At 37.9% G+C, this 16,153-nt stretch overlaps 2 protein-coding genes across 3 annotated transcripts in view; one reads left to right on the forward strand and one right to left on the reverse strand.

Annotated features, from left to right (window-relative positions):
• Positions 1–16,153, reverse strand: part of LOC6501747 (histone H3) — a 64,120-nt gene that overhangs the window by 16,469 nt on the left and 31,498 nt on the right. The gene's annotated exons all lie outside the window — the stretch shown is intronic.
• LOC116655425 lies at positions 5,921–9,376 on the forward strand. 2 transcript variants are annotated; one of them, XM_032453318.2, is made up of 2 exons: positions 5,921–8,446; positions 8,493–9,376. In XM_032453318.2, the coding sequence occupies exons 1-2, from the start codon at positions 7,981–7,983 to the stop codon at positions 8,519–8,521; spliced, it is 495 nt and encodes a 164-aa protein (XP_032309209.1). In that variant the 5' UTR covers positions 5,921–7,980; the 3' UTR covers positions 8,522–9,376. Both variants share the same exon structure in this region; 1 of them encodes a protein (XP_032309209.1).

Raw genomic sequence — 16,153 nt, forward strand, 5'->3', positions numbered from 1 at the left:
TGAGAGACTAGTTTGCGTAGAAACAGACAGACGGACAGACGGACATGCTCATATCGACTCAGGAGGTGATCCTGATCAAGAATATATATACTTTATAGGGTCGGAGATGTCTCCTTCACTGCGTTGCACACTTTTGACCAAAATTATAATACCCTCTGCAAGGGTATAAAAATTACAAAGAAATTACAATGACAATTTACCAATCATGTGCCATTTTCATTGTCAATTTCATGAATATCATTTCCTAATGTCGTGATAATTGGGTTATGGTAACTAAAGTGCGAGATATATACGTGAGCACTTAAATCCTTAATGAATCGTGCAAAAACTGCATCGATTGTTGTCCCGTGTCTAGTCGTGCTAGTGTTCCTATCATTAACAATATCCAAATTGAGTGTGTTTTTGAAAAAGTTCAATAACGCAGTTCGCTGGTGTCTGAGAGAGAGGAAAGAAGAGAAGAGAGACAACGTTCGTGAGCGGCTCTCCCACCTCAACAAGCGCATATGGTGAGAGAGGGACAGTGAACGGTGAGGGGGGTGGGGTACTCGCATTTTCGTGTCGATCCCCAGTCGGACTTTTCGGTGCTAGCAGCGTTTCGGTGCATTCCGGCAGGCATCTTTCGTACCTTGTTCTCACCCACCCCGAGTTGAGAGAGGGAATTTGTTCTCTCAACATAGATTTCGCTCTCAAAAAACTGGACTTAGAAAATTTTCGTCTCGCTTGGGACTTAGAAAAATTTATGCGTGGGACTTTTAACTTAGAAAAAATTATTTCATGAACAATTCAACGTATATTATTTAAGTTTACCAATTTATGTTCTATAATAATTTTATTGAAGTGCAAAATTTAAACATAGCTCAATATTTAATGAAAAATATTATGTATTCATATAAGGAATTTATTTTTTACTTTAACTGAGGGCAGCAAAAAAATAATCCCGCGTAATTAGTGTGCGTTTTGTGCAGCGTTTTTATGCTAAATCAACCTAAATCGAAACGGTCACATTGGGTTGTTCATAGTGAGTCGCATTGGTTTATTATTGTGAAATGGTAACCCAGTCGTGCCTGGCGCTCGCCAAACGCGCATCCCGCGGTAGGAAATGGGAGTGCGCGGCGCACTCCCATCTGCGGAAAACCATCATTCCGATTTACATTGGCGTGGCCGCTTTTCTCATCCAGCGGAGCGAGCATCAATATGCTTGGCGATCGGAAAAAGAAGGCGGTTCTCCCCTACCCGCAAGCTTACCGGCTAGGGGAGATCGGCGTGAAATCTCACCCAGGGAAATTCTGGTTGAAAAAAAATTTCCCTTGCTTTTTGCTTTGCTTTTGGTTTTTGTTTTTGTTTTTCCCAACCTGCCCATTGATTTTTACTAAATTCGAAATGCGTTGTTTGTCATTTTTATTTATTATTAATTATATTTATTATTTATTAATCTTAATACATAAAACTGAAAAGATAAAAAAAAGAAATAAAAAAAAGCTAAAAATAAATAAATAATAAAAACAAATAAGATTCTTACAAATAAAGATATTGAGACGTCCAAATTTCTAGTACAGCCAGAACTGAAAATATTTGTTTAATGAAATAACGTTTATTCATTATTATCAACACAATAAAATATAAATAATTGAATGAACGGAGCAGTAAACTTACCATTTCACAATAATAAACCAATGCGACTCACTATGAACAACCCTATGTGACCGTTTCGATTTGGGTTGATTTAGCATAAAAACGCTGCACAAAACGCACACTAATTACGCGGGATTATTTTTTTGCTGCCCTCAGTTAAAGTAAAAAATAAATTCCTTATATGAATAATATTTTTCATTAAATATTGAGCTATGTTTAAATTTTGCACTTCAATAAAATTATTATAGAACATAAATTGGTAAACTTAAATAATATACGTTGAATTGTTCATGAAATAATTTTTTCTAGGTTAAAAGTCCCACGCATCAATTTTTCTAAGTCCCAAGCGAGACGAAAATTTTCTAAGTCCAGTTTTTTGAGAGCGAAATCTATGTTGAGAGAACAAATTCCCTCTCTCAACTCGGGGTGGGTGAGAACAAGGTACGAAAGATGCCTGCCGGAATGCACCGAAACGCTGCTAGCACCGAAAAGTCCGACTGGGAAGTTTACTGCTCCGTTCATTCAATTATTTATATTTTATTGTGTTGATAATGATGAATAAACGTTATTTCATTAAACAAATATTTTCAGTTCTGGCTGTACTAGAAATTTGGACGTCTCAATATCTTTATTTGTAAGAATCTTATTTGTTTTTATAAGATTCGTGCCAGGCACGACTGGGTGGCGCTCGCCAAACGCGCATCCCGCGGTAGGAAATAGGAGTGCGCGGCGCACTCCCATCTGCGGAAAACCATCATTCCGATTTACATTGGCGTGGCCGCTTTTCTCACCCAGCGGAGCGAGTATCAATATGCTTGGCGATCGGAAAAAGAAGGCGGTTCTCCCCTACCCGCAAGCTTACCGGCTAGGGGAGATCGGCGCGAAATCTCACCCAGGGATTTTCTGGTTGAAAAAAATTTCCCTTGCTTTTTGCTTTGCTTTTGGTTTTTGTTTTTGTTTTTCCCCAACCATGCCCATTGATTTTTACTAAATTCGAAGTGAGTTGTTTGTCATATTTATTTATTATTAATTATATTTATTATTTATTAATCTTAATACATAAAACTGAAAAGATAAAAAAAGAAATAAAAAAAAGCTAAAAATAAATAAATAATAAAAAAAAATAAGATTCTTACAAATAAAGATATTGAGACGTCCAAATTTCTAGTACAGCCAGAACTGAAAATATTTTTTTAATGAAATAACGTTTATTCATCATTATCAACACAATAAAATATAAATAATTGAATGAACGGAGCAGTAAACTTACCATTTCACAATAATAAACCAATGCGACTCACTATGAACAACCCTATGTGACCGTTTCGATTTGGGTTGATTTAGCATAAAAACGCTGCACAAAACGCACACTAATTACGCGGGATTATTTTTTTGCTGCCCTCAGTTAAAGTAAAAAATAAATTCCTTATATGAATAATATTTTTCATTAAATATTGAGCTATGTTTAAATTTTGCACTTCAATAAAATTATTATAGAACATAAATTGGTAAACTTAAATAATATACGTTGAATTGTTCATGAAATAATTTTTTCTAAGTTAAAAGTCCCACGCATAAATTTTTCTAAGTCCCAAGCGAGACGAAAATTTTCTAAGTCCAGTTTTTTGAGAGCGAAATCTATGTTGAGAGAACAAATTCCCTCTCTCAACACGGGGTGGGTGAGAACAAGGTACGAAAGATGCCTGCCGGAATGCACCGAAACGCTGCTAGCACCGAAAAGTCCGACTGGGACGAAAATGCGAGTACCCCACCCCCCTCACCGATCACTGTCCCTCTCTCACCATATGCGCTTCCCAGTCGTGCCTGGCGCTCGCCAAACGCGCATCCCGCGGTAGGAAATGGGAGTGCGCGGCGCACTCCCATCTGCGGAAAACCATCATTCCGATTTACATTGGCGTGGCCGCTTTTCTCACCCAGCGGAGCGAGCATCAATATGCTTGGCGATCGGAAAAAGAAGGCGGTTCTCCCCTACCCGCAAGCTTACCGGCTAGGGGAGATCGGCGTGAAATCTCACCCAGGGAAATTCTGGTTGAAAAAAAATTTCCCTTGCTTTTTGCTTTGCTTTTGGTTTTTGTTTTTGTTTTTCCCAACCTGCCCATTGATTTTTACTAAATTCGAAATGCGTTGTTTGTCATATTTATTTATTATTAATTATATTTATTATTTATTAATCTTAATACATAAAACTGAAAAGATAAAAAAAAGAAATAAAAAAAAGCTAAAAATAAATAAATAATAAAAACAAATAAGATTCTTACAAATAAAGATATTGAGACGTCCAAATTTCTAGTACAGCCAGAACTGAAAATATTTGTTTAATGAAATAACGTTTATTCATTATTATCAACACAATAAAATATAAATAATTGAATGAACGGAGCAGTAAACTTACCATTTCACAATAATAAACCAATGCGACTCACTATGAACAACCCTATGTGACCGTTTCGATTTGGGTTGATTTAGCATAAAAACGCTGCACAAAACGCACACTAATTACGCGGGATTATTTTTTTGCTGCCCTCAGTTAAAGTAAAAAATAAATTCCTTATATGAATAATATTTTTCATTAAATATTGAGCTATGTTTCAATTTTGCACTTCAATAAAATTATTATAGAACATAAATTGGTAAACTTAAATAATATACGTTGAATTGTTCATGAAATAATTTTTTCTAGGTTAAAAGTCCCACGCATAAATTTTTCTAAGTCCCAAGCGAGACGAAAATTTTCTAAGTCCAGTTTTTTGAGAGCGAAATCTATGTTGAGAGAACAAATTCCCTCTCTCAACTCGGGGTGGGTGAGAACAAGGTACGAAAGATGCCTGCCGGAATGCACCGAAACGCTGCTAGCACCGAAAAGTCCGACTGGGTTGTTGAGGTGGGAGAGCCGCTCACGAACGTTGTCTCTCTTCTCTTCTTTCCTCTCTCTCAGACACCAGCGAACTGCGTTATTGAACTTTTTCAAAAACACACTCAATTTGGATATTGTTAATGATAGGAACACTAGCACGACTAGACACGGGACAACAATCGATGCAGTTTTTGCACGATTCATTAAGGATTTAAGTGCTCACGTATATATCTCGCACTTTAGTTACCATAACCCAATTATCACGACATTAGGAAATGATATTCATGAAATTGACAATGAAAATGGCACATGATTGGTAAATTGTCATTGTAATTTCTTTGTAATTTTTATACCCTTGCAGAGGGTATTATAATTTTGGTCAAAAGTGTGCAACGCAGTGAAGGAGACATCTCCGACCCTATAAAGTATATATATTCTTGATCAGGATCACCTCCTGAGTCGATATGAGCATGTCCGTCTGTCCGTCTGTCTGTTTCTACGCAAACTAGTCTCTCAGTTTTAAAGCTATCGAGTTGAAACTTTGCACACACCCTTCTTTCCTTTGCAGGCAGTATATAAGTCGGAACAGCCGGGATCGGTCGACTATATCCTATAGCTGCCATATAACTGATTGATCGGAAATGCCATAACTTTGTTGTTTTTTAAGTTAGAGGGTTGGGACTTTCCACACATGTTATATTTGACCAAAATATCTTGTGTACAAAATTTCATAAGGATCGGCCGACTATATCCTATAGCTGTCATAGAACGATCGAAATTGGCATAACTTTGTTGTTTTTTAAGTTAGAAAGATGGGATTTGGTACAGATTCTATTTTGGGAAAAACAATCTGATTTGTCGAATTTCAAAAGGATCGGCCGACTATATCCTATAGCTGTCATATAACTGATTGATCGGAAATGCTATAACTACGTTGTTTTTCAAGTTAGAAGCATGGGAGTTTCAATGGATTCCTCTTTTGGCAAAATAATTCGATATGCCAAATTTCATAAGGATCGGCCGACTATATACGATCCGCTATATATCTAATAATATAAGATGCGTGGCGCCACCTAGCGGACTGCGACTCAACTGCAAGGGTATATCAACTTCGGCTCCGCCCGAAGTTAGCTTTCCTTTCTTGTTAATTGTAATATTGTTATTTATGTAATATTGTATACTTGTGAATAAATTGAAAATTTTTGGAACTATACATTAATCGAACGTCATTCATCTATAAGAAAATATTAGAAAAAGCAAATTCATGCTTCGTCGTTGAATTATTTAACCTCTAATTTTCAAACTAACCTAAGAGAGAAAATAGAGATGATGAAATGAAAATAGAGAGAGAGGAATACTAGAAGTTTCACTTCTGTCTTGCGTAGGCTTGACACACCCTTTTATTTAGTTTTGTTTATGTCTGATGTTTTAACTTTAAGAATTTTAAATCAAAAATACAAAACATTAACATAAATATTTCGAATTTATGCCAAAAAAATCAACTTCTGGACCATAGTGCAATGCTTGAAGAGACGCGTGAAGCTGAAAGAAAGTACATTCATCAAAAGTATACCTTTCTTGCCCAGCAACAGGGAGTAAACACAATCCCCTTCCCAGAGATTGGACCAACTACTGCACAACTAGCCGCAAGACAAGTCTTGCCAGCGGATCTTCCCCCATTTAGCGGTAATCCAGAGGAATGGCCCATGTTCATAAGTATGTACGAAAACAGTTGCGCTGTAGCAGGCTTTTCGAACGCAGAAAACATGCTGCGGCTTCAAAAATGCTTGAAGGGAAAAGCGTACGAGTTGGTCGAGTACGTGCACAAAGATAAGCTGGAGACACTAATAGACTTCGCCATGGCAGTCCGCAACGCCTGCGCCACAATGGAAGCTTGCCGGTTACATAGACACATGGTCAATCCAATGCTGCTACAGGAACTCGTTGACAAGTTACCTACTCATCACAAATTAAGCTGGGCTATGCATCAACGCTGTGATTCGATTCCCATAATACAATCTTTCAGCGACTGGCTATATAAACTAGCGGAAGCAGCCTCTACCGTACTACCCGGATCAAGCGCAAAGACCAACAGTGTAAACACCCATTCACAAACTCGACGAGGATCGTCGAACGAAGCAACTTTCGATACGGAGGTCGATCTCCAAGAAGAAACCAGAGCGAGCCAAACGTGCATTATGTGTAATTCTACTGAACACACCGCCGCCCAATGCGAAAAATTTAAGCTGCTAACTGTTCCAGAAAGACAAAGAATTATAAACGACTCTCGGGCTTGCTACAGATGTTTGAAGGCCCATCGCCGTAAATGTTTTTCCAGGCGCGACTGCGGAGTCGACAACTGCCAATCCAAGCATCACCCGTTACTTCATAGAGATCCACCTCAATCAGAGCTAGTTAGTGCTCATCATGAAGAAGGCATTATGGAAGAACAATACTTCCGAATTCTGCCAGTCACTCTGTATGGAAATGGAACTTCCATTAATACATTTGCCTTTCTGGACGAAGGCTCATCAGTAACTCTCATCGAAAGCGTACTCCTGAAAGATCTAAAAATTGCCACAACAAATGAACCGCTATGCCTATAGTGGACCGGCGGCACCACCAGAATGGAGGATACTTCAGAGAGAGCGCAACTTCAAATATCAGAGACTGGAAATTCGAAAAAGATGTGGCTTAACAAAGTGCACTCTGTTAAAAAGCTGTTATTACCAAAGCAGACCGTTGATGCAGACAAACTATGCAAAAGGTATAAATATTTACATGGATTGCCTCTGAAATCATATTATAACGCAGAGCCTATGATTCTTATCGGTACTAACAACTGGGCATTAGCAAATCCCAGAAAAATTCGTGAAGGAAGACGCAACGAACCCATCGCCTCAAAATGTGCTCTAGGATGGAGCATCCAAGGAACAGGAAACTCAAGCAAACATGTTTCTCTACATCACTGCGAATGCAACTGGGGCGAACTCGACAAAGCCATCAAGGATAGTTTTAATGTAGACCCTATAGCTCCACGAAAGCTTCAATCGGAAGATGACAAAAAGGCCATACGCATTCTTGAAGACACATGCAAAAAGGTAAATGGCCGCTACCAGGTTGGTCTTCTTTGGCGAGATGACCGTGCTACGCTCCCAGAAAGCCTTTAAACTGCTTTAAGACGCCTGGAATGCCTGCGGTCAAAAATCAAGAGAGATCCAGAATTTTTCGAGCGAGTTCAAGACCAAATCAACAATCTTGTGTCTAAAGGATATGCAATCGAACTAGAACCTGCAGACATAAATAAGGAAGAACATCGGGTATGGTATCTCCCAATTTTCATCGCCTTAAATCCTAGTAAACCTAATAAAGTACGATTGGTTTGGGACGCAGCTGCGAAAAGTCACGGGAAATCTCTTAACGATTTTATTTTAAATGGACCCGATTATCTAAATCCACTCGCAGAGGTTCTTATGGCATTTAGAGTTGGCCGTATCGCCGTGTGCGCCGACATTGCAGAGATGTTCCATCAAATTACCATACAAGAAAGCGATATGCAAGTTCAAAGGATCTTATGGTTCCATAACGACAAAAAAACCCCAAGGACCTTCGTCATGCGTTCGATGACATTCGGAATTTGCTGCGCACCTTGTATCGCCCATTATGTACGCGACAAAAACGCAGAGGCATTCAAAGACACAAATCCTCGAGCATACGAGTCCATAACCAAGGCACACTATATGGACGATCTCATCGACACCTACAATAATGATTCCGAGGCGGTATCAGTGGCATCAGCAGTCAAGGATATTCATGCGAATGCAGGATTCACAATAAGAAACTGGATCTCAAACTCCGCCGCGGTAATGCATCATTTTGGAGAGCGCCAATTAAACACCCACAATCCAAAGGAACTTGGTGGACCTGAAAAGGTTCTCGGTATGTATTGGGATCCAAAACACGACGTTTTTAAGTATATATTTAGGTTCGCAAGACTTCAAAGAGATGTCCTGAACGGAGACGCTACACCAACCAAGCGAGAAATCCTGCAGGTACTCATGTCCGTCTTTGATCCACTTGCTTAATCTCTTGCTACACAATCGGCCTAAAGATGCTACTTCAAAAAGTGTGGCGGTCAGGCATAGACTGGGATGAGGAACTTCCCGAAGAGCTACTTCAGTTTTGGATGCAATGGAAAATCGTCCTTCTACAAGCTACTAATTTGGAATTTCCCCGTCACTACTCCAGATTGCTACCAGAAGCAGAGCAAATCGATCTACAACCTTCGTAGACGCCAGCGAATACGCTTATGCCGCAGTTTCATATCTTCGTATAAAAAAGGAAAACAATGTCGATACAGTCATAGTAGCCGCAAAATGCAAGGTTGCACCGCTGAAACCCGTCTCCATTCCACGTATGGAACTCCTGGCAGCCGTTATGGGAGTCGGACTAGCAAAAAAAATCAAAAACACGCGAGGTTTACGAATCGATAACTGCACTTACTGGTCAGATTCTAAGACTGTTCTTCAGTGGCTAAAAATCGACCCACGCAATTTCCAACCCTTCGTCATGCACCGAGTTGGCGAGATCATTGATAATACTACCATTAATCAGTGGCGCTGGGTTCCAACAAAAGAAAACATAGCAGACTTAGCCACAAAAATCGTGAAGGCTCCAGAGGCTTCTCTATGGATTAAAGGGCCCCACTTTCTTATCCAGCCGGAGGGTGAATGGCCAGAACCGGACGTGTCCTTCAATGAAGAAACAAGCAAGATTGAATTACGTAAGCATGTACTCATAACAACCAATCTAAAGAATTTCGAATTTGCAGTTTACTATTTTTCGGACTGGAAACGCTTATACAGGGCTGTGGCTTATTTCCTCCTATATATCGAGAAGCTACGTGCCAAATCCTGTGGCAAACCTTTGCCTAAACGTCTAAACCCCGACATCGTTCGCTCAGCCAAGACATGGCTATATAAACAGGCGCAGTTTGAATTGTAAGCTGCCGAGATCACCTCTTTAAAATCCAGATCATGCATCAATAAAGCCAGCCCGCTTATCGCCCTAAACGTCTATTTGGATGCATCAGGTGTCATACGTGTGCAAGGCAGAATGAACAAATTGAACCCAGCAGGCAGACGCCATCGTACTGCCCAAAAAATCACGGATTACCTTCTTAATCGCCAAGGATTATCACGAAAGATCTCATCACATGCTCCATGAGACAACAATAAATTTGATACGTACCGACTTCTACATTCCACGTCTGCGAGTTCTTTTTAAGGAAGTCCGAATGAGTTGCCAAAAATGCAAAATCATAACCGCCTTACCTAAACACCCACAAATGGCCCCTCTACCAGCTGCCAGACTCGCTTCCTTTGAGAGACCCTTTACCTATACCGGAATGGACTACTTCGGCCCGATCCTTGTCAACGTTGGAAGGCACAAGGAAAATCGTTGGGGAGTTCTGTTCACGTGCTTAACTTTGAGAGTCGTGCACTTAGAAGTAGCCCACAAACTCGACGTTAGTTCCCGCATAATGTGTTTAAAAAACTTCATGGCACTTCGAGGAGTACCGAAAGAAATCTACTCAGATAACGGCACTAATTTTAAAGCCACAGAAAAGGTAGTGAAGGAGGAACTAAAAAGGATTAACTTCGACAATATAACCATACTCTATGACGCAATTATATGGAAATTCAACCCTCCGGCAGCGCCTCATATGGGAGGAGCGTGGGAAAGGCTTGTTCGATCTGTTAAATCAGTCCTAAAATCGATCTGCCCAACAAATAACTTTAACGACGAAACTTTACGAACTGCCTTAATGGAAGCTGAAACTATCTTAAATTCCAGACCATTAACCTTTGTTTCTCTAGATTCCGAAGACGAAGAGGCTTTAACCCCAAACCATCTACTCCTGGGATCACCGAGCGGTTACAAGCCAATGTTAGAAGACAACACTGACCTGAGGCTACGATGGCACCAAACGCAACTTTTCGCCGATAAATTTTGGAAGCGTTGGATAAGGGAATACACGCCTACACTAACCAGACGATGCAAGTGGTTTACCAAACGCCCACCGTTAGCCATTGGAGACATCGTAGTTGTCGTCGACGATCAACTTCCCAGAAACTCGTGGCCCAAAGGACGCATAACTGACGTAGTGATTGCCAAGGATGGACAAGTACGCAGGGCAACAGTATGGACGCGGAATGGAATTATGATAAATTCTGCTTCGATCCCTTCAATATGGTCCTATTAGAAAAAAAGAAGGGATTTTGGCTTATATGGGTGAACGGCCACACAACTGATCTACCGTTACATTGCGATACTATCGACCGGAGAAAAAAGACAAAGTTTTTTACATTTTTTCTTTTCCAACTTGTAGTTAAATAATAAATAATAAAGTCGAATTACTAAAGAATTTGTCAATACTTATTGGTCGGTCGAGCCAACACATTTGTGACGCAACAGTCCTTTTTAATTGGATCTCAAACAGCCGCGACTTAACAATCATTCCCTCTGAACAACCGACTAGATGTAGCCCTTTACGAAAGACAAACTCCTCAATTGACTTTTTTCTAGCCACAACTACGACAAAAATAGACATTGACTCCCAAATAAATGGCTGTAAAGTCATAAAAGATTTTCCGTCTGATCACTATGCAATACAAATTAAATTTAACCTAAGACCATACACTATCCTAAAATAAAACCCAAAAAATATTCATAATTTCAATAAAATCAATTCAATAGCTTTCAATAATATAATACTTCAAAACATAAATCCAACCCCAGACGAAACCAATCTAAATGAGAATGAAATAGACTTAAAAATTCAATCATTAACAAATGCGATAAAATTGGCAGTCGAATCACCCCTAGCAATACCAAAGATAACCATAAACCCAAACAATAAAAATAGAAATAGTTTAAATTCATGCAATTACCTCGCTAACTTATTCAATAAAAAAAAGAAATTCAGACGACTTTTACACCGCGGACTGACCAACTTGACTCTAAGTGAGAAATTAGTTTTAAAACACATAATTAGTGAACTGGACCTTCAAATAAATATTCATATTCAAATGCAGACTGAAAAACGATCTTGAAACGACTTGAAAAGACTGATATTAATAAAATAAGCCACAAAGCAATAAATAGCCTAAACCCTAACATATACAAAACAACACAACTAACATTCAACTTGATTCTCACCGACGACGAAAAGGAAAAAATTGACATTGACATAGAGCCTGAGACTTCTCCCAACATTACGACGAACTTTGGAAAGATCAACGCTTTAGCTTGGTCCTTCCAAGAAATACACAATCAAAACCGTCACTTGACACCCATTGACCAAACATCACTCAACCTTAGAAGAGAAATAGATCACACAAATATTAGCTTACAAATCCCAACCATGATAACTAACTTTAACGTAAATCAAAAAGCGGACGAATCTTGGGATGGCGCAACTGAATTTGGCTTCACCAATGCAAATGAAATTTTGTATATAATATAGGCAAAAAACAACAAAAAAACTATGGGAACTGACTTAACGAGCAACTTCCCCTTGAAAAATTTTAATATAATGATTATTCGACAAATTGCGACAATTTTTAACCATTGCATTAACATCTCTTACTTCCCAAACGCATAGACACACGCAAAAATTATTCCAATATTAAAGCCCAAGACCGACCCAACATCCTTAAAAAGTTACAGACCCATAGCCATACTATCAGCTTTAGGCATGCTCTTTGAGAAAATTATTCTAGAACAAATAAATGAACATTTAGAGAACAATAATATTTTGAAGAACCACCAATTTGGGTTCAGAAAAGGCAAGTCCATAGACAACGCTCTAGCCACAGCAAACACTTTTATTTTTGACGCTATACACAATAGAAAAGCCACAATAGCCTGCGCCTTAGATTTCGAAAAAGCATTTGACACAGTTTGGACTAAAGGACTTTTACATAAAATACGCTCAACTTTTAACTTTAACCCCCACATTTCTCGACTAATTATGAAATACCAAACCTCCCGAACATTTCATGTTTCTACTCCTGACGAATCTGAGACATCTATTATTAGAAATATTACTGCTGGAGTTCCACAAGGCTCCTTACTATCACCAACCCTTTACAATATTTTTCTAGCAGATATTCCGGAATCCCGCCCAGTAGAACAATGCAAATAAAACAACTCATCTATGCGGATGACATTATAATTTTGGCGTCAAATGCGTCTGCGGCGCATGCGCAAAATGAACTAAATAAATATCTAGATACACTCTGTGATTACTTTGCCAAATGGCAGCTAAAGTCTAATGCCAACAAGTGCCATAGTATAATATTTAAAGGTCCTGCAAAAAATAGGCTCTTCAAAAATGCCCGAAATTTCACCCCAAAAATATACATTAACAATAGCATACTAATTAAAAACACGGTACAATTAAAGTATTTAGGTATCATATATGACACTAAACTAACTTTTAAGGAACACATTAACTATATATTAAACAAAGTCAAATGGCAAAATAAAGAACTGTGTCTCATATTCTCATCCACACTTACATCTCAGAGTACCAAAATTCAGACAATCAGATCACTGGCCTACAAAAAACTCATACAACCCATACTTACGTATGGCCATGCAGCTTGGATGAACGTTAGCTCAAGTCAAATGGAAAAACTTAGAATATATGAAAGGCAGATACTTAGAAAAGCTGCTGGAAGCACATACGCTAGATACACGACGAATAAACAATTATACGAAATAACCAAAACAAAAAGATTAGACCAGAAAGCTTTTGGCATTCTAGAAAAATTCATAAGCAACAATAACTTAGAACAATTTGATTTTCCATATAATTACTCATTACAATTACTAACACCTCACTTTTACAGCTATCTATGCAGCTCAGGAATCATATATGACACTGAGAAAAATCTAATATTTTACCACAGAAAACACGACTCTATAAACCCAAATGCAGGCCTCAGCTACGACATCCAGCAATAATCTAAACCCCCACCTCCCTAACCACCAAAAATCCTTTTCCCTCCTCTACCCTTATTTATTTATTTATTTTTAGCTTTAAGATACGCAAAAACACAAACAAAAGTCATGCGGTTTTTATTATTAAAATTTTTCTCCGCAAATTCAGCAAAGTAATATAATATTTAAATTTTAAACACGAATAAAACTTTCAAGGACATGGTCCAAATATGCATAAAAATAATAAATGTAAAAAACCTTGAAAAACTTAGGTGTAAGGTAGTATAATCCAAATGTAAACTAAATTGTAAGCCAGAACTTGTCAAACTAGCTTTACGTATATTCAATGTATTCTTTATCCATGTACAACAATTGTTGATTGCAATCAAACACATACGACAATAAAAATTTGAATTTGAATTTGGGCGCAAATATTATTGTGAAGTGAATGGACACCAGTGATGCTAGTGCTTCGGAAGAAGACTCTTTTACCTCTGAAGAAGAAGATGAAGACGACGAAGAAGAAGAAAACACAATTAATAAGGCCTCAATTGCGGGGCCTTATGCTCGAATTAAACAGACTTCGAATGGAAACAAATAATTTAAAAATTGAAAATGCCATTTTTAAAAAAAAAAATCAAGATAATAACACAACTGTGATTCCGACTCCAAACGACTTCCCACCATTATGTGATAAAACAACGAAAACAGAAACAACAACATTAAAAGCGTCAGCTGCAGCAGCATCATCAGCGGCCTCATCCTACAAGCAACGAGAAGCCATTCAACGACCACCTATTATAGTGAGCTACAACCAAAATCCTAAAGTATTAAATAATATAATGTATACTAATTTTAATCATAAGAATTATAGGTTAAATTTAATTGCTAAGAACATACCCCATTTCCAAACTTTTGTACTAGGTGAATTTGAAAAAACAAAAGAAATTTTACTGGAGAAAAAAGTCCTTTTCTTCTCTTATAAACCTAAGCAGTACAAACCCCATAATATTATAATAAAAAAAATACCACCCTCAATTTACAACGAAAGTGAGATAACATTAGCCTTAACAGAAGCTCTACCTGACCTTAAAATTATTAATTCTAAACCATTTAAAAACAATATGTGGAGAGTGCAGGTAGAAAAATCAAAAAACATTAAAAAATTCTTCGATCTCAGATACCTCCTGAACTGCAAGATAGCTGTAGAAAACTTTAAACCTAACCCTAAAGACATTTTGCAATGTCATAAATGCCAAAGATTTTCCCATGTATCAAAAAATTGCAACATGCCTTATAGGTGTATTAAATGCACAGAACAGCACGCTCCGGGAGAGTGCAAAATGAAAAAACCAATAAATGACACAGAAAAAGACCAAACAAAAACTTTACTAAAATGCGTAAACTGTAATGGTCAGCATGCAGCAAACGCAAGAATCTGCCCCATTAGGTTGCAACAAATAAATAAGAGACAAACTGCCAATCAACAAAGATCGCAAGATAAGCATAAAATTGCACGCACCATAAGTCATTTTACCCAAAAAAAAAACTAACCCAAACGTATCCTATGCTTCCCACTTTAAAACTTCCAATCAAGGGGACCAAAATCTGCCCAAAAATACCAAAGAACATAATATAACATTTCAAACTATTAACAATGACACCAAATCTGCATTTGGCAAGGACATAATAGAGTGTATAGATCTCATGAAACAACTAATATCAGGATACCCAAAAAATCTTCATGACAAAAAACTAATTTTAATGGACTTTATTTTTAACATTTCAATATGAGCTTTAAATGTATTTTTCTCAATGTAAATAGTATATACATAATAAGAAAAAGGTTTGAATTAAATAATTTCCTCAGAAAACATAACCCTATTGTAATGCTCGTAGCAGAGCATCACTTAAAAACCCAACATGCCTTAAATTCAAAAACCCATAAGTTCATTCGCCAAACAACAGCACCAACCGATACCCCTCTAACAAGAAACCCTCCGGGCACCTCAGTCGCAATATGTCTAAAAAATGGCATCAAATACGAGCCAATATTTATCACACCTTTACAGTTACTGGAAACAATAGCAATAAAGATCTCATATAAAAAGCAGCAGTATACAACCGACCAAACGACCCTTTGCGTACCGAAGACCTTGACACTCCTATTAATATATTAAAGTCAACCCCTAACTGTGATGATATTATTATTGGGGGGGACCTAAACTCAAAACACCCTTCATGGAATATTCCATATTTTTCTAAAAGACACCTTAACACAAATGGTAATGTCCTTGTCGCCGCCGATATTTAAATTCTGCTTCGATCCCTTCAATATGGTCCTATTAGAAAAAAAGAAGGGATTTTGGCTTATATGGGTAAACGGCCATACAACTGATCTACCGTTACATTGCGATACTATCGACCGGAGAAAAAAGACAAAGTTTCTTAAAGTTTTTCTTTTCCAACTTGTAGTTAAATAATAAATAATAAAGTCGAATTACTAAAGAATTTGTCAATACTTATTGGTCGGTCGAGCCAACACATTTGTGCCGCAACATTTCTTTAAAAAACTTTACTTCAACAAACGCCAAATAAGCGAAAGCCAACAGACGCCTGAATTTCATCAGAAATTGT

This window comes from Drosophila ananassae, chromosome 3R (genome assembly GCF_017639315.1).
Source record: "Drosophila ananassae strain 14024-0371.13 chromosome 3R, ASM1763931v2, whole genome shotgun sequence".
Classification (NCBI taxonomy): Eukaryota; Metazoa; Arthropoda; class Insecta; order Diptera; family Drosophilidae; genus Drosophila; species Drosophila ananassae.